Below are 23,945 nucleotides of genomic sequence, written 5' to 3'. Positions count from 1 at the left end.
GATGAAAATGACCAGGAAATTAAATCAGGAGGTCACTTAGACCTTCAGGGGTCTATAGCAGTAACATACTTCACTATAATCACAATAGGGTCTATAGCAGTAACATACTTCACTACAATCACAGTAGGATCTACAGCAGTAACAGACTTCACTACAATCACAGTAGGATCTATAGCAGTAACAGACTTCACTATAATCACAATAGGGTCTATAGCAGTAACATACTTTACTATAATCACAGTAGGATCTACAGCAGTTACAGACTTCACTATAATCACAATAGGGTCTATAGCAGTAACATACTTCACTATAATCACAGTAGGATCTATAGCTGTAACATACTTCACTATAATCACAGTAGGATCTATAGCCGTAACATACTTCACTATAATCACAGTAGGATCTATAGCCGTAACATACTTCACTATAATCACAGTAGGATCTATAGCCGTAACATACTTCACTATAATCACAGTAGGATCTATAGCTGTAACATACTTCATTGATGCTGTGGGAGAACAATCCGGAGGAAATAAATCAGACAGACGCAGTTGATCTAATAAAGTTTTATTTTCTTAGAAATTACCAGTTTCCTGCTTTTCTTTTTTTTCTTTCTAGGAAATTAAACCCCTTTTTGAACTCCAACTAGCATCTACATAATGGTTATTGAATACTTCACAATATATTAAGTCTAGATGTTATGGTACATGCATACGATTCAGGCTGCATGAGGAGCCACAGTCAGCACAATACAAGGGGGGGGGGGGCAGGGGGGGATGAGGAAGAGGGGGTGGGGGGGGACACACACTGCAGACGTACTCGTCCAGTCCAGAGGCCCAGACACCTCTGAGAACGACCCTGCCCAGCAACACTGCCTGCATAATCTGACACCAACACTCACAACCATACCACACACACATCGCACACTACGCTCACAACATTCACTACACAGGTACGCCACAACCAGACACACACACACACACACACCTTTATACAACTATGGAAGTTCTCCTGTCGTCTTCAACTGATCAACTGGAGAGGGTTCTTAGTGTTAAACGAGTTTCTCTTTCACAGAAAGAACTATTACCACTGGGACAGCGAGTTACTGCAGTACGCTGGGGGGAAGGGGGTGGGGAGGGAGGGGGCGCTAACCAAAGAAAATGAATAATTATAATTATCATAATAATATATAATAAAATAAAAGACATTCAAATACAGTCCGATTTTTGCTTGAAAATACAAAACTACATGAGAAAGCATTAAAATCATATCTGTTGATCAGAATAACATATTACAAAAAAATACAAATAACAGACCAAGTGCTCCATCACAGTCTCACTCTTCTTTTGCCACGCGCAACAGCTGGGTCAGCTGTCGCCTAGTTACAACTGCCGTGGCAACCTCACGGCCGCAGGCCTGGGGGAGGGGCCAGGACTACACACTTCCTGTCTCGAGAGGAAGTCGGAGCGTTGGTGATCACAGAGGAAGTGGCTTCTTATTGGCTGCTCCCCTGACGGCGTACAAAGTGGCGAGGCCCCTCCCCTCCGTTGCTTGGCTCGTTTGCTCCAGCTTGCATCCAGCAGTCTCGCTCTGCCAAGACTTGAGTTAAGAAATGCTCGAGTGAGGAATCTCATGTGGCCGTTTGGTGGGAGTCCGTTGAGTCTGGGCCCCCTCTAGTGGGAGCTCTGGGCGCTGCAGGCAGGCAGGCAGGCAGTCTGTCTGCAGGCCCCGGCTCCTGGCCTGGCTGGCTGGCTCACAGCCCCGAACACAAGGGCTCTCTGGCTCCTTGTGGCTGCAACTCTGCAGAGTGGGAGTATGTGTGCTGCAGTTTGGGTGTGTGTGTGTGTGGGATATATGTGTGTGAAAATGCATCTATGCATGTCGAGTGTCAGAAATGGGAGAAAATGGCAGATATTCCCTAGCGAAACCATCACTTCCAGAGGTCAGATCCATCACCTCAGGCCTCATCCATGTCAGGGTACACTTTCCCCAAGACCATGAACAACACAATGACGTTATGCTAAGAACATCTCCTCTCTTCAATGTTTGGAGCCATCGTCGAAAGCTTGTTGGTGAATGTGCAAGGTTTATGCATTTACTTGGAACCAGTGACTGAACATCTGTACAAGAACCAAAAAGCCAAAACGGAGGCCATGTCTCCAGCACCTTGACAAGTGACAGCCCCTCCAAGCTCTTGGAGAGATGCTCCAAGGGACCATTTCCTTCACCGAGTGTGACGCGCGTGTGTGTATGTATATGTGTGTCTGTGTGTGTGTGTGTGTGTGGGCACTTCACTCTGTTCAGTTGTGTTGCAGGGTGTTGGACTCGATGGGCGGGGCAGAGTCGTACAGAGTGTCTGTATCGTGCGTGGGTTCCCCGGCCAGAGTGCAGGGATTGGATAGCGTTCCGGCGCCGCAGTCACAGAAAAACCTGGGCGACACACACAGGAAGTGACACGTTAGGAAATGCTCGCCACGCCGACAGTCCTGAAGACGAGAGAGAGAAAGAGAGAAGCTCACCTGTCGTGTCGTATAAACTCCACGTCGTGGCCTTGGTGGCATTTCTTGATGCAGTTCACACAGATGGCGTTCCTGTCTGTTGTGTTACAGGTGTGACATCTGGAAACAAACGTGGGTTAGGCACAGCTCAACATCGGGGGGGGGGGGGGGGGGGGGGGGGGGGGGGGGGGGGTAGGTGTGCGTGTGTGTGTATGTAGTACCTGTAGAAGTCATGCATGGGGTAACTGGTGTAGCTGGAGATCTTGTAGAGACACTGCCCTCTGCTCACAGCTTTCTCTATAGCATCCTGGTTGTTCATGATCTTATTGTCTGACAGGAGGAGAAACAGGGAGCAGGCGACACGGAGCAGGAGAAACACGGAGCAGGAGAAACAGGGAGAGGAGGAGAAACAAGGGAGGAGAGGTCAAGAGCAGCAAGAGGACAAGATGACTCTACAAATAGAGTTATGTATCCAACAAGAACTTCCAGGCTTGTACACCTAAGTGTCCAGCCTAGCTTAAATTAGATATACAAGCACAGGGATGGGATTTAACCATTTTTCAAGGTATATATTCAAGGTCGATGGTCCAGGGCAGCTAACCCAGGGGTCAGACTTAGGGCAGCTATCCCAGGGTCAGACTTAGGGCAGCTAACCCAGGGTCAGACTTAGGGCAGCTATCCCAGGGTCAGACTTAGGGCAGCTAACCCAGGGTCAGGGCAGCTAACCCAGGGTCAGACTTAGGGCAGCTAACCCAGGGTCAGACTTAGGGCAGCTAACCCAGGGTCAGGGCAGCTAACCCAGGGTCAGACTTAGGGCAGCTAACCCAGGGTCAGACTTAGGGCAGCTAACCCAGGGTCAGACTTAGGGCAGCTAACCCAGGGTCAGGGCAGCTAACCCAGGGTCAGACTTAGGGCAGCTAACCCAGGGTCAGGGCAGCTAACCCAGGGTCAGGGCAGCTATCCCAGGGTCAGACATAGGGCAGCTAACCCAGGGTCAGACTTAGGGCAGCTAACCCAGGGTCAGACTTAGGGCAGCTAACCCAGGGTCAGGGCAGCTAACCCAGGGTCAGACTTAGGGCAGCTATCCCAGGGTCAGACATAGGGCAGCTAACCCAGGGTCAGACTTAGGGCAGCTAACCCAGGGTCAGACTTAGGGCAGCTAACCCAGGGTCAGACTTAGGGCAGCTAACCCAGGGTCAGGGCAGCTAACCCAGGGTCAGACTTAGGGCAGCTATCCCAGGGTCAGACTTAGGGCAGCTAACCCAGGGTCAGACTTAGGGCAGCTAACCCAGGGTCAGGGCAGCTAACCCAGGGTCAGACTTAGGGCAGCTAACCCAGGGTCAGACTTAGGGCAGCTATCCCAGGGTCAGACTTAGGGCAGCTAACCCAGGGTCAGGGCAGCTAACCCAGGGTCAGACTTAGGGCAGCTAACCCAGGGTCAGACTTAGGGCAGCTAACCCAGGGTCAGACTTAGGGCAGCTAACCCAGGGTCAGACTTAGGGCAGCTAACCCAGGGTCAGGGCAGCTAACCCAGGGTCAGGGCAGCTATCCCAGGGCCAGGGTCAGAGGTGGCGAGAGGGGTGGGCTGGGTACCTTTCATGGTGACGTTGACCCCGGAGGCCAGGAACAGCCCCCCGAAGCGATTGTTGAAGATCTGGTTTCCCTCTAGCGTGGCCGTGGCGTGGTTGGTGATCTCGATACCTGACACAGGAAGGGAGGTTTGTTGATGCTGGGGGGGGGGGGGGGGGGGGAGCCCGGGACAGGACAGGCCAATGTGTGCGTGCGACGGGCCAGACGGCCGGCTCACCAGCAGCAAAGCCGTCGAAGATGCGGTTCTTGCGGAGGACCGGGTGGCTGTTGGTGCTGATCAGCACTCCGGCCTGGGCGTTCCGGAAGATGTCGTTCTCCTCTAGCAAGCCTACAACACAAAACACCGCTCACATCCACAATATGCAGCATTCCATGTGTCCCTTTATCCATTCCATATACATGTGTGTGTGTGTGTGTGTGTGTGTGTGAGAGTGTGTACCTCTCCCTCCGTTGAAGATGCAGATGCCTCCGTCTCTCCCGTCGTGGATCTTGTTCCTCCGCAGCGTGGGGTTGCTGTCCGTCTTGATCCACACGCCCGCCATGGCGTTGTCGAAGATCTCGTTGTCCTCGATGAAGCCCAGGCCCGAGTTGTAGACCAGGATGCCCCCGTTCTGGCCCCCCCAAATCTTGTTGCGCTTGATCTTGGGGTTGCTGCCCGTCCTGGGAGAGGAGAGATGGAGGGGTTAGGTGTCTCTGCTCTGTGAGAGGGGGAGGGGAAGGCAGTGAAAGGAAGTGATAAGACTGCGGGGGAGGGTCTTACCTGATCTGCACGCCAGAGTACATGTGGTTGTAGATGTCGTTGTCCTCCAGAACACCATGACCGTTGTCATAGAAGTACACACCCACCTAGGAGAGGGGAGAGAGAGAGAGTGTGAGAGCGAACGAGAGAGCGAGTGAGCAAGAGAGGAGAGAGAAAAACAGTGAGGGGGGGAAAGAGAGGGAAAAAGATTTTCCTTGTGGATTAACTACACAGCCACATAGATGTGCGTGTGTGACCTTCCCAGATGTGAGAATCTGAAACGTGTGTGTGTGTGTTACCTGTTTGCCGCTGTGGATGCGGTTCCGGCGCAGGACTGGCGTGCTGCCGGTGGTGACCCACACTCCTGCCAGCGTGTTGCTGTACACCTCGTTCTCCTCTATCACCCCCTGGCCCTTCTCGTGCTGAGACACACACACACACACACTTCAGTACCAACACTCCACTCCTCTGACATGATCTCTGTGTGTGTGCGTGCGTGTGCGTTTACCACGTATATGCCTCCATGCTGGCCATCGTGGATCTTGTTGTGTCGCACGATGGGACAGCTGTTAGTTCGAATCTGGATTCCCGCCAGCGCGTTGCCGTAGATATCGTTGCTCTCGATTAGGCCCCGCCCATCTCCGAAGATGTACACGCCTCCTTGGTTACCGTTAAAGATGGCGTTGCCCCTGTTCGCACGCACAGACATGGTAGTCAGGATGGGGAGGGAACAGCAGGCACAGATGGACAGCACGGCTGCTCCCGGGAGCGCGTATGTGTGCTGTGTGTCCTGTACCGTATCGTGGGGTCGCTGTTAGAGGTGATCCACACGCCGGCAAAGTTGTTGGCGTAGATCTTGTTCTCTATGAACTGGCCCCGGCCCTTCTCGTGCACGTAGATGCCCCCGGTCTGGCCGTGGTGGATCTCACAGCGCACCACTGTGGGGTTGGCGTACGCCTTCACCTCGAAGCCCGCGATGCGGTTCCTGTGGATGTTACAGCTCTCAAAGTAGCCCTGGGGAGGAGGAGCAGGGAGAGGGGGAGCAGGGAGAGGAGAAGCAGGGAGAGGAGGAGCAGAGAGAGGAGGAGCAGAGAGAGGAGGAGCAGAGAGAGGAGCATAGAGAAAAGGAGCAGAGAGAGAAGGAGCAGAGAGAGGAGGAGCAGAGAGAGGAGGAGCAGAGAGAGAAGAAGCAGAGAGAGGAGGAGCAGAGAGAGGAGGAGCAGAGAGAGGAGCAGAAGAGGCAAGAAAGGAGGAGAGAGCAGAAGAAAAAAAAGAGGTGAAGAATTAGCATCCAGTTTTGGAGTTGGGTGAGAAGTCGTCCAGGTGAGAAGTTCCAGGCGTGTTGGGGGGGTTACCATTCCATGATCGAAGGTGAACACCCCGACATCTCGCCCGTGGTGGATGTGGTTGCGTCGGATGATGGGGTTGCCATGGTTTTTCACCCAGATGCCAGCAAGCGCATTGTTACTGATCTCGTTATCTTCATAGATACCCTGAGAGCAGACACACCGTAAGACCACCACGTGTGTGTGTATGTGTGTGTGTGTGTGTATGTATGTGTGTGTGTGTGTGTATGTATGTGTGTGTGTGTGTATGTGTGTGTGGCAGTCTGTGTCAGCCTGTGTAGGACCCAGGAAGTGTGTGTTTAGGAGAAAACTGGCCGTGTGTGTGCGCGCGCGTTTACCTGCGCGTGATCCGTGATGTACAAGCCCACATTCTCACAGTCGCTGATGTTGCAGTGTTTGATGGTAGGACACGCCCCCTGGCCGCTCACACACACAGCAGAGCCCACTGCAGGCAGAGAGAGAGCACTGACCACACTCCTCTCAACAGCACGGGCATCAACTCTGCATGCGTGTGTGGGGGTGTGCAGGTGGAGCGGACCATGCAGGGAGGGGGAGGAGTTTACCTGTGCAGGTGGAGCGGATGATGCAGTGGTCGATGTTGGGGCTGCAGTTGACGGTGATCTCCAGGCAGTGGTGGGCATTGTGGTGCTGGGCAGACTTGTCATCGGGGTTGAACTGAGGAGGGAGACATTCCACACATCACATCCATGTAGCCCTTCGTACAAGCTGGGTCACGGAGCGCTTCACACAAGCCCAGAGAACTACACCTCATCCAACCTAAACCCTCGAGGAAGACAAGGCAAATCTCCCCGTAAAACGTATCGAGAAAAAACGGATGACACACGCAGACCGATGAAGAGGGATTGTGTGTGTGTGTGTGGGGTTTACCCTGATGGTCATGTATCCCACATAGGCGTCCTCCGATCCTTCCATGAAAACAAATGTAGAGTCTCGAGTGTTCTCGATCACGACCTTGTCAGCTACCTTCCCAGGAGCTGCGAGGAGGAAAAGTCTGGTTAGACACACGCACGCACACGCACGCACGCACACGCACGCGCACGCACGCACGCGCACGCACGCACGGCCCTTCATGGTGTGAGCGCCCTGCCGTACCTGCTCCTATCATGGTGATGGGGGACTCGATGTAGATCCACTCGTCTGTGTAGACGCCAGAGTGGACGAAGATCAGGCCGTCAAAGTGAGCTTCCTGCACGCCGCCCAGCGCGTCCTCGATGGTGTCGTAGTACTGCACACACACACACACACTTTTTGCTTAGAATTCTTCTCATGGTCATGCAAAATTGATTCTAGAGAACTATGTGATGAGAGTCTCTTACCAGCATGTTCTCTCTGCCTTTATATCTGGCTGGGTTACTGTAGAAATGCTCGGCAAAGCCCGGTTTTACATGGGCTCCTTTATACTGCAGAGTAACACACACACACACACACACACATTATGAACACTTACTACACTCAGATAATCAAGTCCATATACACACACAAATCAATACACACTCACACAACACTGTTACCCTCCTACACCACACACAAACAGTACTACACAACATCAGTACACATGACACATCCTAAACACACACACACACACACACAAACAACTGACCAATTGTTGGAAACTCTCCTTCCAGGGGTTGGGGTGTTCATGCTCCTCCGGGCTGACCTGGTAGAACTTTCCGGGCTCAGGGTGCATCATGGGACGCGTGTACTCAAACACCTCCATGTACAAACGCTTCCTGGATGGCAAACACACACACAGATTCCCCATGAACCTTTCAAGACGCAGTTCTTGCTGAAATGTAAGAAATGATTCATGATGATGTTGAAAATGATGTTGGATTCTTCTGGGAGAGAGCTCGACTGACCAGAGTATGGGGTCGTTGGCTAGCTGGCTGAAGCGTTTGCAGACACAGGCGGCCTGACAGAGGTCCTGCTCCAGAAGATAGGAGAAGATCTTCAACACCACCTCATCTGGAAGCTTCTGTTGCAGATACTGCTCTGCTGGTGCTGCTATTCAGACAGACACGTGCGTCAATGTAAGTCTACACAAGACGTGTGGGCTAGGCACATATCCACATAACAGCCAGAGAAACAACAATAAAATGACCAATTAGCTTATAGCTAACTGATCTCTGTAGGATAGGAGCATGCTGTCGTTTCATTTAGAAGTCGACTAGTTTCAAAGAAACTCCTACAAGCGATATGATTCATGTTCCTGTTGGAATGTTCCAGAACACCCACCTGGTGGGTCGTGGCTTTTGCCAGACACCCGTGCTCGCTTGGCTCGGTGGCCAAAGGGCTCTGTGGTCGAGGTGGAGGCTCCCTGCTGGAGGACATCAGAAGTTAGGTTCATGTGAACACACACACACACACAACCTGGTCCACACTCTCTCTGACTCTCACACAAACACTAAGTGATGTTCGTAAAGGACGACCTCCATGGGGCTTTTGCTGGGGCAGGCGGAGGCAGCGGCGGCGGAGGCAGTTCTCTTTGGCAGCAGCGATTTGCGGCGGAGCTGGTAGGGGCTGTTTTGAGCTCCTGGGCCCGACTCCTCCACAGCCATCTCGGCTGGTGGGGCCTCACCATCTGAACAGGCAACAACACACGTTAAGAGCCCACCCCCATTGAGCTCTGTCAGCACGCAGGTCAAACACACATTACTAACCCATCACATGGACAAGACATTGGGAACTGGCTAGATTGTATACCAGGCCGGACATTGCTGCAACATCACATTCACATCATTGCTTGTGCGACTATGAACAGCTTTTAAACTCATGGATTTGACTTGAGTGTGTAAGTGTGTGGACTGTCCACAGTAACAGTCCAAAATCCCACTGACATTTTCGTCCCTAAGTGGGAGGGAGAGCGAGGTGAGAGAGGGTCGTGTTTAAAAAACATTTTTGTTGACAATATTACAGAAAAGGTGGGAGACCCTTGCATACGTGAGACAAAGGTTGGTGACTGATCATGACAGATGCATCCCCGCAGCCAGACGAGGGCCTGACCGTTCACTTAACCAACCAACATATCCTCTCCAAGTTAAGGGCCGGTCTGGACCAGACAGCGAGCACTGGCCACCCAAACCCATTTACTCACCCCTGCAATGCATTTAAGGCCTGGGGTAATTAAAGTTGACGGGTTATGGATGCGTAACGTTTCGTATTCAGACTAGCTTTTTACTCAACTGCGTAGTTTGCAAATCCGCGGTGTAAACAAATAGCATTAACGTAGCCAGCCAGATGGTTAGAACTGCCGGGGCTGAGGAATGGGCTCTAGTTCTGGTTAGCTAACAAAAGCAGAGTGTCTCATTACTAAAACAGGGACTTCACATTCCAGCTACAAGAATGCTTAAGCAATGCTGCAATGCTGTATGCCTAGCGTATGAGCTGGTTAGCCTCAGAATATACGAACTAACCGTAGCAACCTAGCTAGCTGACCCCAAAAATGGCAGTCAGAAGACAACGCAGATTTATACCGTCAGACGCGTTAGTGACAGCTGAGAATACAATGCCATAATGGCACAGGGTAGTCTGAAGTCTTGGACTCACGCCTTTGATTAACGGTCACAATGTTGGAATATGGGCTAGTGAGCCGTGTACGCAGTAAGCAAATGCAACTAATGCACTCCCCCAACCTCCCAGAAGCTGGCGTTAGCCACAATCACTGGAGCCAAACAAAGCGCGGCCTGGCCTAAGCAATAGAGCAAGAAGCCTCGGCTTTTCCTAGTGAACACCCTCTGTCAGTCAGTGTACATTAATAACACGATTTGAATACACGGAGCGATTGTCTTGGACTACCGTACACGTTTACACTCTAAACGGTGTGCCGACCGCGGCCTGACTCACCTCGCTCCCCGTTGTTCCGTTCGGGTTGCACCGGGCGCGGCCTCGACACTCGCCTGGGTCTCCTGTTGGTGGCTCTGATGGAGTTCATTTGGGGAGTTGGTTGTTAAAAAATAGAACGCTTTCCTCGACCTCCCCACTTCTAGTTTGACACTATGCCCCAACTACAACCCCGTCTGCCTATTTTCATATAACATCCAACGAACTGCAACCGAAAACAGCAAAATTAGGGCCGTAGTTGTGTTTTTCCGACTGCTCCCCCGTATTGCTACTCGCTGCCAGCTCCGTCTCTCTCAGTTGCAGGAGGAGCCATTAACCCACACGGGGACACTATCAGGAAAAAAAATCTAGCAAGTAGTGTTGCCCACCAATCCCCACTAGGAGGCTCTCAATCTTTCCCCGCGGCTACGATAAACTGCCCCACAAACGGCTCGGTCTGAATCCAGTTTTACTAGTGGGGTTCGATTCCGACTGAGGTCAGCTAAAGAGTAGCACATGTAAGTACTAGGCTACTCAGCCTGGAACCATGATTTATGGTGAAAAAAATTATTTTTAAACTGACAATTAATGAATTGTCCTACGGTCCAGATATAACGCAATAGACGAGTCACGCAACATATAGTCAGTAGACGAGTTACGCAACTTCCAACCTCACGACTTTCCCCCCCAACCCCTAGTTTTAAACTTCACGAAGTGAAGTGTACTAATGTCTCTCCGTTAATCACTGCATCAACTAATTGGATTTGCAAAGCAATTCACTAATCCTGTAATCATGATTTATGTCATGTCAGACAATTGGAGCACTCAACAATTAGAGAGACCATTCTGAAGAGGGTCCCCCGAGCCGTACCCTGGTTGAACACTGTGATTTAATTTAAAACCTGCATGTCTGAAATAATACGTTGATGATAAAACCCTTGTTTCTAATCTGTCGAAATTCAACCCACCCCGTCGGTCTTTATGTTGCCTGTTCATGACACACTTAATCCACCAGGTGTCATTGTCATTTTTTTGATTGCTTTGAATGGCTCAATTCGTCAAAACTCAAGTCACTTTTTCAAAACTCTTAAAACAGTATTTTTTTAGCAACATGCAGGTGGGCCAAACCGTTCACTTCTCCTCCAAAACTCACTCCAACCACCAAAACATTCTATACATGACTCAAAATAACCTCAATTGACCACAACACTGGAAAATATTCTCACTCAGAAGCATACATTGTCACTTATAACACACTGACTTAAAAAACACTGACAGGGAGCCTTACAAAAATGATGGACTTTAATCTTTGAAGTTCGAATGATTTTTCACATGAATCAGTATTTCATCATAGAACAAAAAACCTGAAATGCAGCAATTTGCTTCAGTATCCTTCATGTTTTCCATACTGTATTATATGTATACTAAAAATACCAAGTTAAAAACACAAAAACAAATGATCAATGATAATGCAAGTCCAATAGTAAGTACAAAAGACTGTATGTATAGTGTAATCATTGTACAGTACTGTGAGGGTTCTAGTTTCTTTTATTTATTTAATTCATTTATTTTGCAGGGACAATGCACACCAACAACAGCAAAACTGTAAGTGACCCAGAGTCAGAGTGAGCCAGAGTTAGCCAAAGTGAGTGCTTCCGTTTGACCAATGCATGTAAGCAATCGCAAAATAATTGTAATATGCCGTTATAGTTCAAGTTGATTTTTAATTGATGCTGGTGGTGGTTTACGTTATTATGATAGAATGTAAGCGGCAGATTCAATTTTGCTTCAGATTTATGAAATTCATTAAGATGATAATTATCATTTTTCAGTTGCATAAACATAAGTCTTCCAAAACAGCAAGAGAGTCCAACTATTCATACATTTTTTACATAAAAAGGAATGATTAGAGTTTCAATGATTAGCTATGATTGTCAATTTGCCGTGTATAATTTTTCCATTATCATTTAGAGCTGATTGACAAGCTATTAGTGTGCAGCTAGCTAACAAGCTATTAGTGTGCAGCTAGCTAGAACAAATTGTTGTGTTTAGTTATTAAAATTAACTGCTGCACAGTGCCCGTGATGCAGTTGGTGATTAAGATGTCAGTGAGACACACAAACACAGATTCCTGGAACTATAGATTGGGCACAGTGCCCGTGATGCAGTCAGTGAGTAAGATGTTGGTGACAAAGACAGATTTCTGGATTTATAGACAGATATTGCAGTGCTGGTGATGACAGATATTCTTAATGGCTTTGGTACCTACATTTCTCAGTGCCCTTGATGCAGCCTGTTATTAAGATGTTGCTTAGTTGATTCGGTGGAACACAGACACTCACAGAGATTCCTGGAATTATAGATTGTGTAGCGCCCGTGCCCGTGATGCAGCTGGGGATTACTTGTTGGTCAGTTGATTTGGAGTTTATTCAAGACTATTTTTACTGGCCCCCCCTTGTAATTTATCATTGTTACAACAAAACCAAAGACTTATAATAATGTTATTCTGTTAACATGTTTAACCAATTAGTAGTCACATCCTGGATATAAAAAGAACAAACATGAAATTAAATTTCAAGTGATAAGAAATAAAAAGGAGTCAGGTGGCTGAGCGGTCAGGGAATCGGGCTAGTAATCAGAATGTCGCTGGTTCGATTCCCGGCCGTGCCAAATGACGTTGTGTCCCTGGGCAAGGCACTTCACCCTACTTGTCTCGGGGGGAATGTCCCTGTAGTTACTGTCAGTTGCTCTGGATAAGAGCCTGGTGGTCCCAACTCTCAAAAACACCCGCTCCCCACTCCCAACACAAGCTCTTCTCCTGCCTGGCCCCCCAATGGTGGAGTCAACTCCCCACCTCCATCAGAGACACTGACTGGCTCCCCACCTTCAAGAAAAGGCTCAAGATTGTTGTTCCGGGAGTTCAACGGTACTTAGGAATGATTTGCTGGACCTGATGTTAGTTTCCTCCAGGAACACCAGGAGTCTTATTGAGGGACTTGTTGCTCTTTTTTGATTAGTTGTAACTGATAAAAAAAAATTGTACTCGCTGTGAAATATATTATTGTTGTTTGCTTTTGTACAGGTCCACTCTTGCACTTTTGAGGTTCATGTTGTTTAATTGTATCTTGTTTATCTACATGCTCTTATGGTTCTTCCCTTTGGCACTTATTTGTTTTTTCACTTTTCAATGTATGCTTCATGTTTTGGCTACCCGCAACGTTTTTGGACTATCTTGTTGTTATGATCAGTGACATATGCACTTTTGTAAAGCTCTCTCTTGGAAGTCGCTTTGGATAAAAGCGTCTGCTAACATGTAAATGTAATTGTTGAATGAGATGTCTTTTTCAAAACCATAAATTCAAATCTCTGAGAACAATGAGTTATTTGTTTTCACTAGATTAGAATGTATTATATGATTTGTCAGTGTGCGAAAGAGATGTACAATTGTTTCCAATTTACACAATAACCACATGCACATAGCTTGCTGATAAAAGTTATTTCTCACTGAAATTGTCATAACTCTTCACAGCTTCTAAACGTTGTGTGAACCATCACATGCAAAATAATAGATTTTTTTCTCATTCGAGAATTGAGCCAAAGCAATTGAGAAAAGCGGGTACTATATAGCCTGAGTGACTACATAAAACATTTACATGCAAAGTGAATTTTCTTTTTATATGTAACATTGCTACAAAAAATAATTTACTGTAAATATTCAAATATTCTTTTTTTTTGTACTACAGTATTGTACAGTATTTCCAAAAACTTTCCCAGTAATCTTTTACATGTGTGTTTGTGTGTTGTATTTGAATATAAGAAACATTTCTCGGGCCATGGTGAAAAAAGTACGGCCCACACAATGACAAAAATCATTACCCACAATAATCATTTTGGTGGCATTGACAATTTACTGACACAATAACTCAGTTTTGAAGCATTAATTAAATGTTTTTACATTTTCAAGACACGCAATAGAGTTCTGATGTCCCGTAAAACAGTGGAGACAACTACAGTTACAGTATAGAGAATGTTTAAAAATGAGCCAAAGTGAAAACTCTAAATATGAATTGTCTGTTTTGGCTCTGATTGATGAAATATTAAATATTTTAACCAGATTAACTTCTATTGTGTCTAATCCCTAATCTATTTAAAGATGCCCTCATGTTAAAGGCTGTGAGGCTGAGACACAGAAACTGTTAACACGAATACTAATGCTACTGATGGCAAATCTTCAAGTAGACAAATTTGCACAGTGATGCCCTCTAGTGTCTATTTTTTTTAATCCTGCATTTGGCTGTGTGTGCGTTTTTGTTTTGTTTTCATTGACAAGTGGAAAAAAGGGGATAGGGAGAAGAACCTGGGGCATATTCCATAAAGGCCGCTCAAAAAAGCTAGACTTAAAGTCCTAAACCAGACTTGAATAAGTTTAATTAGTCAAGCGGGGCTTAAGCGGTTCCATAAAGGTCAATTTCAGCTCACCCAGTCCTACTAATTCAAGTCAGATTTACGTAGTCAAGCTAATTGCGCGTGCACCCTATTTTTTAACAGCCCGAGAGGTAAAACATGGATCATACAATCCACCACGGCAAAAGCAATGCACACGGCCACATGACTTCTTCCAGAAAGAACGTCCCCTTTAAATCGTGTACAATGACAGCTCCCTCATCCACCGCTTCAATCAAAGTAAAATGACACGCCACGCCATGATTGACGTCGTGAACGTAGACCTTCGATGATTAAAAAATACCCTATAAACTAATCTAAATTGACTCTTTTGACATCGTTTAAAATAAATAGCCTACTATTAATGAAAACATTATCCAATAGCCTAGTGCTAACTTTTTAACATGGGTTTAGGTTCGTTTTGCAATTGTACGCTACTGTTAACAATTACATTGCTATGATAATTATACTCTGATAATTTAGATTGAGATGTAGGCCTATGCCTGATTAGCCTGGCTGCCAGCCCAACTTCTCCCCGCCCACAAAAAAAATTGGTCGGGAATTTGGGTCTGGAGTGTGTTGTATTGGGGAACAACTACAGAAAACCAGAATCTGGGCGCACCAATGAAATTGCCAGGGCGGGCTTTATACAATGATGGACAGATGATCAGTAACATAATCAACAACGTCACGAAAGAGCGCTTGGGTTGAATTCGTTTTCAACAAACAACATATTACGTTGCTCTGATTGGTTGTAGGTCTATCCAATTGAGGGAAGAGGCATTTGTTTTACGAGTTCGGTTGAAACACGCCCCGTAGTCACAGCCCAACGGAGAGTTTTCAGACTCATATTCTGACTAGAATTATGAGTATGACAACGTCAGGCTAATGCCTGATGCCTAAACATTTAAAATCACAAACTGACATCCATACATTTAACGGCTATGGTGCGTAGCCTATCAAAGCATTGTTCATCATTGTTTAATGCATTAGGCTAAATGTTGTAGCCTATGTAGGCTATTTACGTTGATTTTCTATCAATGTTGAACTGATGAGAATAAGAAAATGAGAATATACGTGGTAAATCATCATCTTCCCGTTGGGTCAGTGTTACAGGGACGTCTGGTTAAGCACCAAGTCACGCTAAGCCTGACAGTTAGTCTGACCCTGACCAGACTAGTTTCACAGCCTAAGTTGCCATAGTAACCGAGTTCGAACTACGTTGAGCTAGCTTTATGGAACCGAATGAGTAATGAGTCCGACTAACTGACATAAGTCTGGCTTATTCGGTAAACTCGCTTTATGGAACAGGCCTCAGGGCTCCATGGCTCTCCAAACAGAGTGGGTTCAAAGGTAGAATACAGTTCCTGTCTTGCACCTGGAGCCTTGAGATCCCAGTGTGTGTGTGTGAGAGGCCCATGTGCCAGCCATATCCATCCTCCCCTTAGGAGGGCATAGCACAGCTGTGTAACCTCTCCTCCCAAACTCCAAACTGGCTGTGAGGAGGAGTCACTCTGTCCTTGAATGAACTGGGTGTGCTGAAGGACAAAAAGCTTCTACACAGACAGAAACATTCGAAACTACAATACTCAATAGACTGTGTGTTTGTCAGCTTGTGTTTTTTGTTTGCGTGTATTGGTGTTGAATTCGTTTTCCATTCACAGAAAAATTGAATATAAGAGAAAAGGACTTAGTTTTGTTTTGAGAATGAGTGTTTATTTATTTGTATTATGAATTTTTACATGTGTATTAATATCTGCATCATAAGAAAAACATTTCATAAAAAAATACAACGGTTGAAAAGCACCAGGGCCATCAAAGCTTAGGTTCTTTCTAGTCTGTGCAGTGATCAACATCAACATTTTTTATCCATGTCACATAGCACAAGACCAACAGAATGGCCTGCTTTGGAAGGCAGACGAGGGAGCGGCTAGTGGCCATGGCTAATCGTGACCAGCGAATAGAGTGTTCCTTGGCTGGTTCTCGACGAGGGAATCCAGGCTGGTTGCTGGATGGAGGAACTTTCCGTCCGGTAGATCTGCGCTCGGGTCGTACACAGACCGAAGCGCGCCGCCAGCAGAAAGAAGTCCTGGCGGAAGTTGCGCGTGCAAAAGGCGTACAGGAAGGGGTTGGCGCAGGAGTTGATTGGGTAAAAGAGGACCAGCAAGAGCTTGGAGTGGGAGACGGTGATGAGAGGCAGCTTGAGGGCAGCCGAGATGGCGAAGAAGGAGATGGGCGCCATGCAGAGGAAGTCTGTGAAGACCAGCACAGCCATGCGCTGGGCCACACGGGCGTCGCTGCGGGCCGGGGTGGACGAGGAGTTGTGCACGGTCAGATAGATCCCCAGGTAGCAGGAACACACGCAGACGAAGGCCAGCACATTCAGCAGGAGGAGGAACACCACGTACACCTGGGACTGGGCTGTCTCTACATCCATGGGAAGGCAGATACTCACCTGGAACACACAAACACACAATACTAATACTCACCTGGAACACAGTGGTGATGTGAGGAGTGGTGATGTGAGGAAGGGTTGTTGTGAGGAGTGGTGAGGTGTGGTGATGTGAGGAGTGGTGATGTGAGGTGTGGTGATGTGATGTGAGGTGTGGTGATGTGAGGAGTGATGATGTGAGGAGTGATGATTTGAGGAATGGTGATGTGAGGAGTGATGATGTGAGGAGTGATGATGTGAGGAGTGATGATGTGAGGAGTGGTGATGTGAGGAGTGATGATGTGAGGAGTGGTGATGTGAGGAGTGATGATGTGAGGAGTGGTGATGTGAGGAGTGATGATGTGAGGAGTGGTGATGTGATGTGAGGAGTGATGATGTGAGGAGTGGTGATGTGAGGAGTGGTGAGGTGTGGTGATGTGATGTGAGGAGTGATGATTTGAGGAGTGGTGATGTGAGGAGAGATGATGTGAGGGGTGGTGATGTGAGGAGTGGTGATGTGAGGAGTGATGATGTGAGGAGTGGTGATGTGAGGAGTGATGATGTGAGGAGTGGTGATGTGAGGAGTGATGATGTGAGGAGTGGTGATGTGATGTGAGGAGTGATGATGTGAGGAGTGGTGATGCGAGGAGTGGTGAGGTGTGGTGATGTGATGTGAGGAGTGATGATTTGAGGAGTGGTGATGTGAGGAGTGTTGATGTGAGGAGTGGTGATGTGAGGAGTGATGATGTGAGGAGTGGTGATGTGAGGGGTGGTGACCTCACCTTGCTGTAGCTGCTAATTCCCAGCGCGGGCATCACCGCAGCCACCGAGGAGAACACCCACCCTACCGCCATGATGACACACGCGTGTTGAAGACGGAGCTTGCGGTCCAACCGCAAGGCGTATGTGATGGTGTGCCAGCGCTCGAGGGTGATGGCGGTTAACGTGAACACAGATAGCTCACTGGCAAACACCTGCACACACACACACACACACACACACACAGTGTAACGCACGTCTGTAGAGAGATGCCACAAAGAGAGAATGTTGACTTAGTAAGCACACACACACACCGTGAAGAAGCCTGCAGCACTGCAGCCAAAGCCAGTCTGCCAGTCGATGGCGTGGTTGTAGTACTTCCCGCGCGTACGGAGGTCCACCGTCGCTATGACGATCAGGTACACTCCCATGCAGAGGTCAGCGAACGACAGGTGGCACATCAGGAAACGAGGAACGGTCAACTTTGACTGGCTGCCTATCAGGGCAGAGGGCACGGATGCAGTCGACCAATCACAAACGCGATCGTGATCATCCCGTCAGATGCGACCCGGGTCACATCCCGTCGTACGAGACAAATCGCACAGACCCTTGTCACGTGACCCCCTACCTAGCAACACGAGCAGCACAGCGGCGTTGCCGAGCAGCGTGAGCGTGGAGACGAGCCAGATGAGGACCTGGAGCGCCGTCCCCTCCATGATGTCCTCACAGGGGCTGAAGACGTCCGGGGCGGGGCTACAGAGGACTTCTGTGGAGTTGCGGCAGAAGGCTCCGTGGAAGTGGGGCTCGTCCTTAATCGTGAGGTTCTGACACAGGGGGTTCATACGGGACCTGCCACACACACACACACGTGAGCATAGCAGCCGGTGTCGTGCGGGCGTGGGAGGTGAGCGCGCGCGGGAGAGGGGGGGGTCACCTGTTCCTGGGCATGTTTTGGAAGGCACAGCAGTGGGAGGGGTAGGTGAGGCTGGCCTCCCACAGCAGGGGGAAGTGATCAGGGGAGGGGAGCTCCTTCAGGGTGAACACGGACTCAGCGGACAGCACCTGGATGCCCCACAGGATGGACTCAGGGAGGGAGCTCACTGCTGTGTGGGAGATGAAGCTTTGACACACACACACACACACACACACACATACACAAGCACACAGAGACACACACACAGTATTCATGCATTGTCCACAATTTCCAGTCTCCATCTCCAACATATATCTTTTTTGAAAGATATGCTTTTGGCATTTTACTGCTTGGGTGAATGGGGACAGTTGGAGATAGACAGGACAAGCAAGGAGAGAGAAAAGGAAGACATGCAGGAAATCACCCCGGCTGGAATCAAACTGGGGATGGACTGGAATTGTTGTGTGGTTCTTCCTATGTAATGGTGTTGCCCTATGACTGAACGGCTGTATGCGTGTCTGTCCTCCATGAGTTTGTGGGCAGCGTGAGGTGGGATGAGGAAAGAGTCACATGGACAGGCTCTTCAGGCTTACAGAGACACCGGCCCCACCGCTCCCGCGAAGGCGTTTCCATGGATGTGAGAGAGCTGTGGGTTCCCCATGAGAGAACTGAGAGAGAGAGAGAGAGAGAGAGAGGGGGGGGGGGGGGGGAGAGAGGGAAAAGCGTGTTCAGTAGTAACAGAGAAGGAATCAAACCTGTGACCCCCTTCAAACTAACGGTGACTGTGACTCACAGTTTGTCCAGCCTGGTGCCGTTGAAAGCGTGACTCTCCACCTCCCGTAGTCCATTCCTGGCCAGACGCCTGCCATGCAGAGAAGAGAGACAGCAGCAACATCACTGCTCCACCCCCACCTCCACTGCTCCACCCCCACCTCCACCCCTCCACCTCTCCATCTCCACCCCTCCACATAAACCACCACCTCCACCCCTTTACCACCACCTTCACCACCATCTCCACTCCTCCACCTCCACCTCCACCACCACCACCCCTCCATGAGTGTGGATATAGCTTCAGATAAAAGTGTCTACCAAGTTGTTAATTGTGTGGAATACGTGCTGGATCACTCACACTTCCTCTATGCTGTCGGTGCAGAGGCCACGGAAGGCGTTCCTGGGGATCCTCTCTATGTGTATGTTGTCCTGCAAGTCACTGAGTAACACACACGGCACATCACACAGTATCTTGGACGATTTGTGTGTGAATAAGAGTGTGTGCGGACCTGTACTCGTGTGAGAGACTGTATACGTTCCTATTGAGTTTGTGCTTTAAGGTAAGCCCTTGATATTAGAGATGTGTTGTTAGCTTGCATGTGAGACCAGCTTGCTGTCACACATCCTGCCAACAGAACCCGGAAACTGGGACTCACAGAACGAAGCGAGGAGCTGAAGAGAAGATCTGGCTGAAGTCTGGAACAACAGTCAGCCCTGTATTAGAGATTTCCCTGAAAAAAAACGGATATTGGAGTTAGAAGTAACCCTTAGTCCTCAGGGACCCACTGCCCTGCATGTTTTAGATGTCTCCCTGCTCCAAAGGTAAACTGGAGATTTTAGGCACTCCAATCACAGCCACACTGACACACTGAAACACTCCACTCACAGGTATTGTAGCTTAGGTAGCCCCTTGAAGGCCTTCTTAGAGATGACTGCCAGGTCTTTCGACTTGGTTATGATTCTGGATGAGACAAGGGCATGCACACATGCACGCAAACACACCCACGCACACACATGCACACACACTGAAAACTCTGCTGAGAGACTAAAGTGATGGCTGTGTGGATGTTGAGTGAACGACCTCCTGATGTAGAAGGAGTCAGACTTACATCTCTGTCAGCTTTGGGAGGTCAGCAAATGCAGAAGCCCCTATTTTCTTCAACACAACGTTCTCTACCATCCAACTAAGTGTTGGGGATGAGAGAGAGAGAGAGAGAGAGAGAGAGAGAGAGAGAGGAAAGAGCAGAGGATGAGAGCTAAAGACATAGAGACCAGGCGATTCTATTCTTGGCACCCAGATATCCACTCCTCCTTCCTTCCGTTGTCCTCCACCTCCCTCCCTCTCTCTGATTCATATCCTCCATGTTTGGATCTCTCCCACTCATCATGTTCCAGACAACAGACTCAACACAAAAGGAGACCAAATACAATGGCCACATTCCACATGCACACAGAAGCTTTTTAAACGATCCTAGTGAGGGCCGACAAGTCATTACCATTCAAAATCGTGCTATCCCCCACCTCTAACCCCTAACCCCGAACCTCAAGTCCTGACCCTAACATTAACCCTTAATGTCATTTGACCCCTAACACATATCATAACCGTAACCCCTAAAACCCCAAAGAAAGCACTAGAAGTTATCGGGCCCAGGAAAAGTTCCCCGAAAGGTCAAGTTTTCTTAGTTTACTATCCTTGTGGGGATTTCTCATCCCTACAAGGGTAGTTAAACAAGACATCAAGCAAACACACACACACACGCACTTACACTTTGCTGAGCTCATTCAAACCTCTGAAGGCACCTTGAAGAAGTTCTCTCAAGTTGGTTTGCTTTATTACCCTGTGAAAACACAAGCCACCACGTCATACATTAGCATAGAAAGAAAATGACGAAAAGAGGTTCAGATGGACTCTGGGCAGTACCGGTCCGAGCACATCTGGCGCCCTAGGCGAAATGTATCAACAGTACCCCCCCCCCCCTCGGGAGCGCAAATCTTAGTGAATCCCCCCCCCCGGGCCGCCCCCCCAAACGCAACGCGGAGACATGACGTGGCGCGGTTGGCGCACTCTGCTGGTTGTGCAGGAGGGTTAATTAATGGATGCACTTGGGGAAATGCCGCCCCCCTCTTCATGCCACCCTAGGCGGCTGCCTATGTCGCCTGTAAGAAGGACCGGCCCTGACTCTGGCTTAACTGGGAATGTTCTGGAGCTGTCCAGTGTCCAGTATTTGGATGTATAGTAACTGTCCCTAACTGTCCCACAGCCTTGACCTCTAACAGCGGAACACATGCTCTTCTGGGAGTTCACCAGATTGCCTGGGAATGGCAGTGATGTGTGTGTGTGTATGTGTGTGTGTGTATAAAATGGACTACAATTATGCGACAAGAATTGCTCTTTACATCTCCAAATCATTAGGTCTGTATTTGCCATGACTCGCTGACCTGCACACAGACACGCATGCACACACGGCCACTCAGACAGACACCAGCACGCACACAAACAAGCTGACGCCTGGTCATCTGTGGTCACAGCCTTGAGATTCCTGAAACAATGTTACTCCATGCAAAACAACCCAACAAGGGTCAGCCACTCTGTCCATGTCACACGACCATCGCAGTGACGATCAACAGCCATGATGTCATGGCAACAACCCAACAACACAATCACCAGCACCCCAACACACACACAAACACGCACACAATGCCCCTAAAGTTCACACGGCAGCTCAAACCGACCGCCAGCGGTGCAGTGACTGAGTGTGTGCAGCTGTACTTACAGGTGGCTGGTGTTTCTGGGGAGGGCTGAAGGCAGCTGTGTTACTCTGCCCCCGACGCACAGCAGGGAACGGTCCCTGCTGAAGGAGCATGGCCCAGACACCGAGGTGAGCTCCGCCACAGCCAGAGCCCTCACCAGACCCAGCAGCAGCACGAACGCTGGTGTCATCCTTCCCCCTCGGTCTTCTTGTCAGAGTTCTCCCAACGTCGTCAGCGACCGCTGGACTGTTTCTCTCTCCACCTCGTCCTCCTCTCCTCTGCTCTTCTAGTCTCCCTTGTCTCTCGGTTCTCACTTTTCTTTTCCCAAAAATGTGTCCTCTCTTCTGTCCATCCTTCTCTTACTCTCTCTCTCTCTCTTTCTCTCTCTTTCTCCCAACCCTCTCTCTCTCTCTCTATCTCCCTCCCTCTCTCCGCTTAGGGTTTCAGGGTGTGTGTGTGTGTGAGATTAAAAGAAGCTAGTGTTTCTTCCTGTAGTGTTGAATGCTTGTGGGAGTGTGTGGAGCTTTGAGAGTTTGGAAGAGAGGTCTTCGCTGGGTGTCTATGTGGCATTGTGTGTGTGTGTGAATGTGATCAGCAGACCAGACCTCGGAGGATCTGATAAACAGGTTGTCTCCTTCTGTCCTCCTCACTCCTGCACAGCCTCCTCATTTCCTGAGTGAACAGCTTCCCTCGTCCTTTCACCATCTTCCCTTTGCACCTGCACCTAAGTTGTGTGGATTGGAGTAAATGTAATCCTTCACCAGTGAGGGCGTGTGAGGGTTAGGGGAAATGTAGTCCTTCACCAGTGAGGTTGTGTGAGGGTTAGGGGAAATGTTGTCCTTCACCAGTGAAGTTGTGTGAGGGTTAGGGGAAATGTAGTCTCCGCGTTGTGTGGATTAGAGTAAATGTAGTCCTTCACCAGTGAGGTCGTGTGAGGGTTAGGGGAAATGTAGTCCTTCACCAGTGAGGTTGTGTAAGGGTTAGGGGAAATGTAGTCCTTCACCAGTGAGGTTGTGTGAGGTTTACAGGAAATGTAGTCCTTTATAAGTGAGGTTGTGTGAGGGTTAGGGGAAATGTAGTTCTGTAACAGTGACCTGCTGCTGGTGAATTATGAAAGAGCTGGTGTGTCTGGATAACAGCCTGCTCAGGCCTGTGTTTGGTGTTTAGTCTTGTTCTCATGTTTCTGTCTGAATGATATTTCAGCATAGTAGGATAGCAGTGGACATAATGTTCCCTAATACTACCCTCAACAGAAACAAGTCACAAGAACACAAATCTGCACATGCACGCTTTCACAAAACTTTGCATCTATCCGTGTGTGTGTTGATGTGTTCAATGTGGTGTGTGCCTGAGTATGCGCGTGTGTGTGTGTGCATTCGCGTGTGTGAGTGTTTGCGTGTGAGTGTGTATGTGTAAAGTGTGAGTCAAAGTGTGTGTGAGTGTGTGTGAATGCGTGGGTGTTTGAGTGAGTGTACCTTGTGTGTGTGTGTGTGTGTACTGTGGGAACTCTGTAAGGAGGAGGGTGCAGTGATTTATTCTTTGGCTGGAACAGAAGAACAGCCTTGAGTTCTAAATAGGACCTCACACACTCTCCCACAATGCTAACCACACACACAGACACAGACAAACACGCAGGCACACACACATAGGCAAGCACATGTACCCTAAAAGGCCAGACCAGCACAGGTGTCTGGAGAGATGGAGCAGAGCATGGTAGAGGGGAGGAGATAAGACTCAAATGTAACTGTGTTTTTCATAAGGACGAAGAGATAGATTATCATTGTGTATGTTTACACTTTCCGATTCAAAGTGGGAGCCGGCATCTTGTTTTCTAATGAACTGTATATGAAAAACTCAAAATATA

General features: G+C 48.6%; 2 protein-coding genes across 3 annotated transcripts; both read right to left on the bottom strand.

Moving 5' to 3' along the window:
• Positions 1 to 571: 571 nt before the first annotated feature.
• On the bottom strand, positions 572 to 10,357 carry fbxo11b (F-box protein 11b). Of its 2 annotated transcripts, none has more exons than XM_047031814.1 (21): positions 10,038 to 10,357; positions 8,624 to 8,775; positions 8,430 to 8,511; positions 8,054 to 8,198; positions 7,795 to 7,924; positions 7,511 to 7,594; positions 7,287 to 7,419; positions 7,062 to 7,168; positions 6,737 to 6,848; positions 6,512 to 6,618; positions 6,183 to 6,320; positions 5,624 to 5,841; positions 5,336 to 5,516; positions 5,127 to 5,249; positions 4,849 to 4,934; positions 4,528 to 4,748; positions 4,306 to 4,416; positions 4,092 to 4,199; positions 2,720 to 2,828; positions 2,520 to 2,618; positions 572 to 2,430 (listed from the first exon to the last, which is right to left on the bottom strand). In XM_047031814.1, exons 1-21 carry the CDS (start codon positions 10,123 to 10,125, stop codon positions 2,301 to 2,303), a joined length of 2,664 nt encoding a protein of 887 aa, XP_046887770.1. In that variant the 5' UTR covers positions 10,126 to 10,357; the 3' UTR covers positions 572 to 2,300. The 2 variants fall into 2 exon arrangements, with proteins under 2 accessions (XP_046887770.1, XP_046887771.1); XM_047031815.1 differs by having other exon boundaries at positions 8,054 to 8,195.
• A 6,029-nt stretch (positions 10,358 to 16,386) lies between these two features.
• fshr (follicle stimulating hormone receptor) lies at positions 16,387 to 22,271 on the bottom strand. Its single transcript, XM_047032644.1, has 13 exons — positions 22,105 to 22,271; positions 21,097 to 21,168; positions 20,440 to 20,514; positions 20,217 to 20,291; positions 19,987 to 20,061; positions 19,689 to 19,769; positions 19,353 to 19,421; positions 19,153 to 19,227; positions 18,581 to 18,766; positions 18,275 to 18,495; positions 17,961 to 18,142; positions 17,670 to 17,861; positions 16,387 to 16,911 (listed from the first exon to the last, which is right to left on the bottom strand). The coding sequence occupies exons 1-13, from the start codon at positions 22,269 to 22,271 to the stop codon at positions 16,387 to 16,389; spliced, it is 1,995 nt and encodes a 664-aa protein (XP_046888600.1).
• Positions 22,272 to 23,945: the final 1,674 nt, after the last annotated feature.

Source organism: Hypomesus transpacificus, chromosome 13 (assembly GCF_021917145.1).
Source record: "Hypomesus transpacificus isolate Combined female chromosome 13, fHypTra1, whole genome shotgun sequence".
Classification (NCBI taxonomy): domain Eukaryota; kingdom Metazoa; phylum Chordata; class Actinopteri; order Osmeriformes; family Osmeridae; genus Hypomesus; species Hypomesus transpacificus.
Note: the sequence above shows the minus strand (reverse complement) of the source record. Positions and strands in the feature narration are given on the sequence as shown.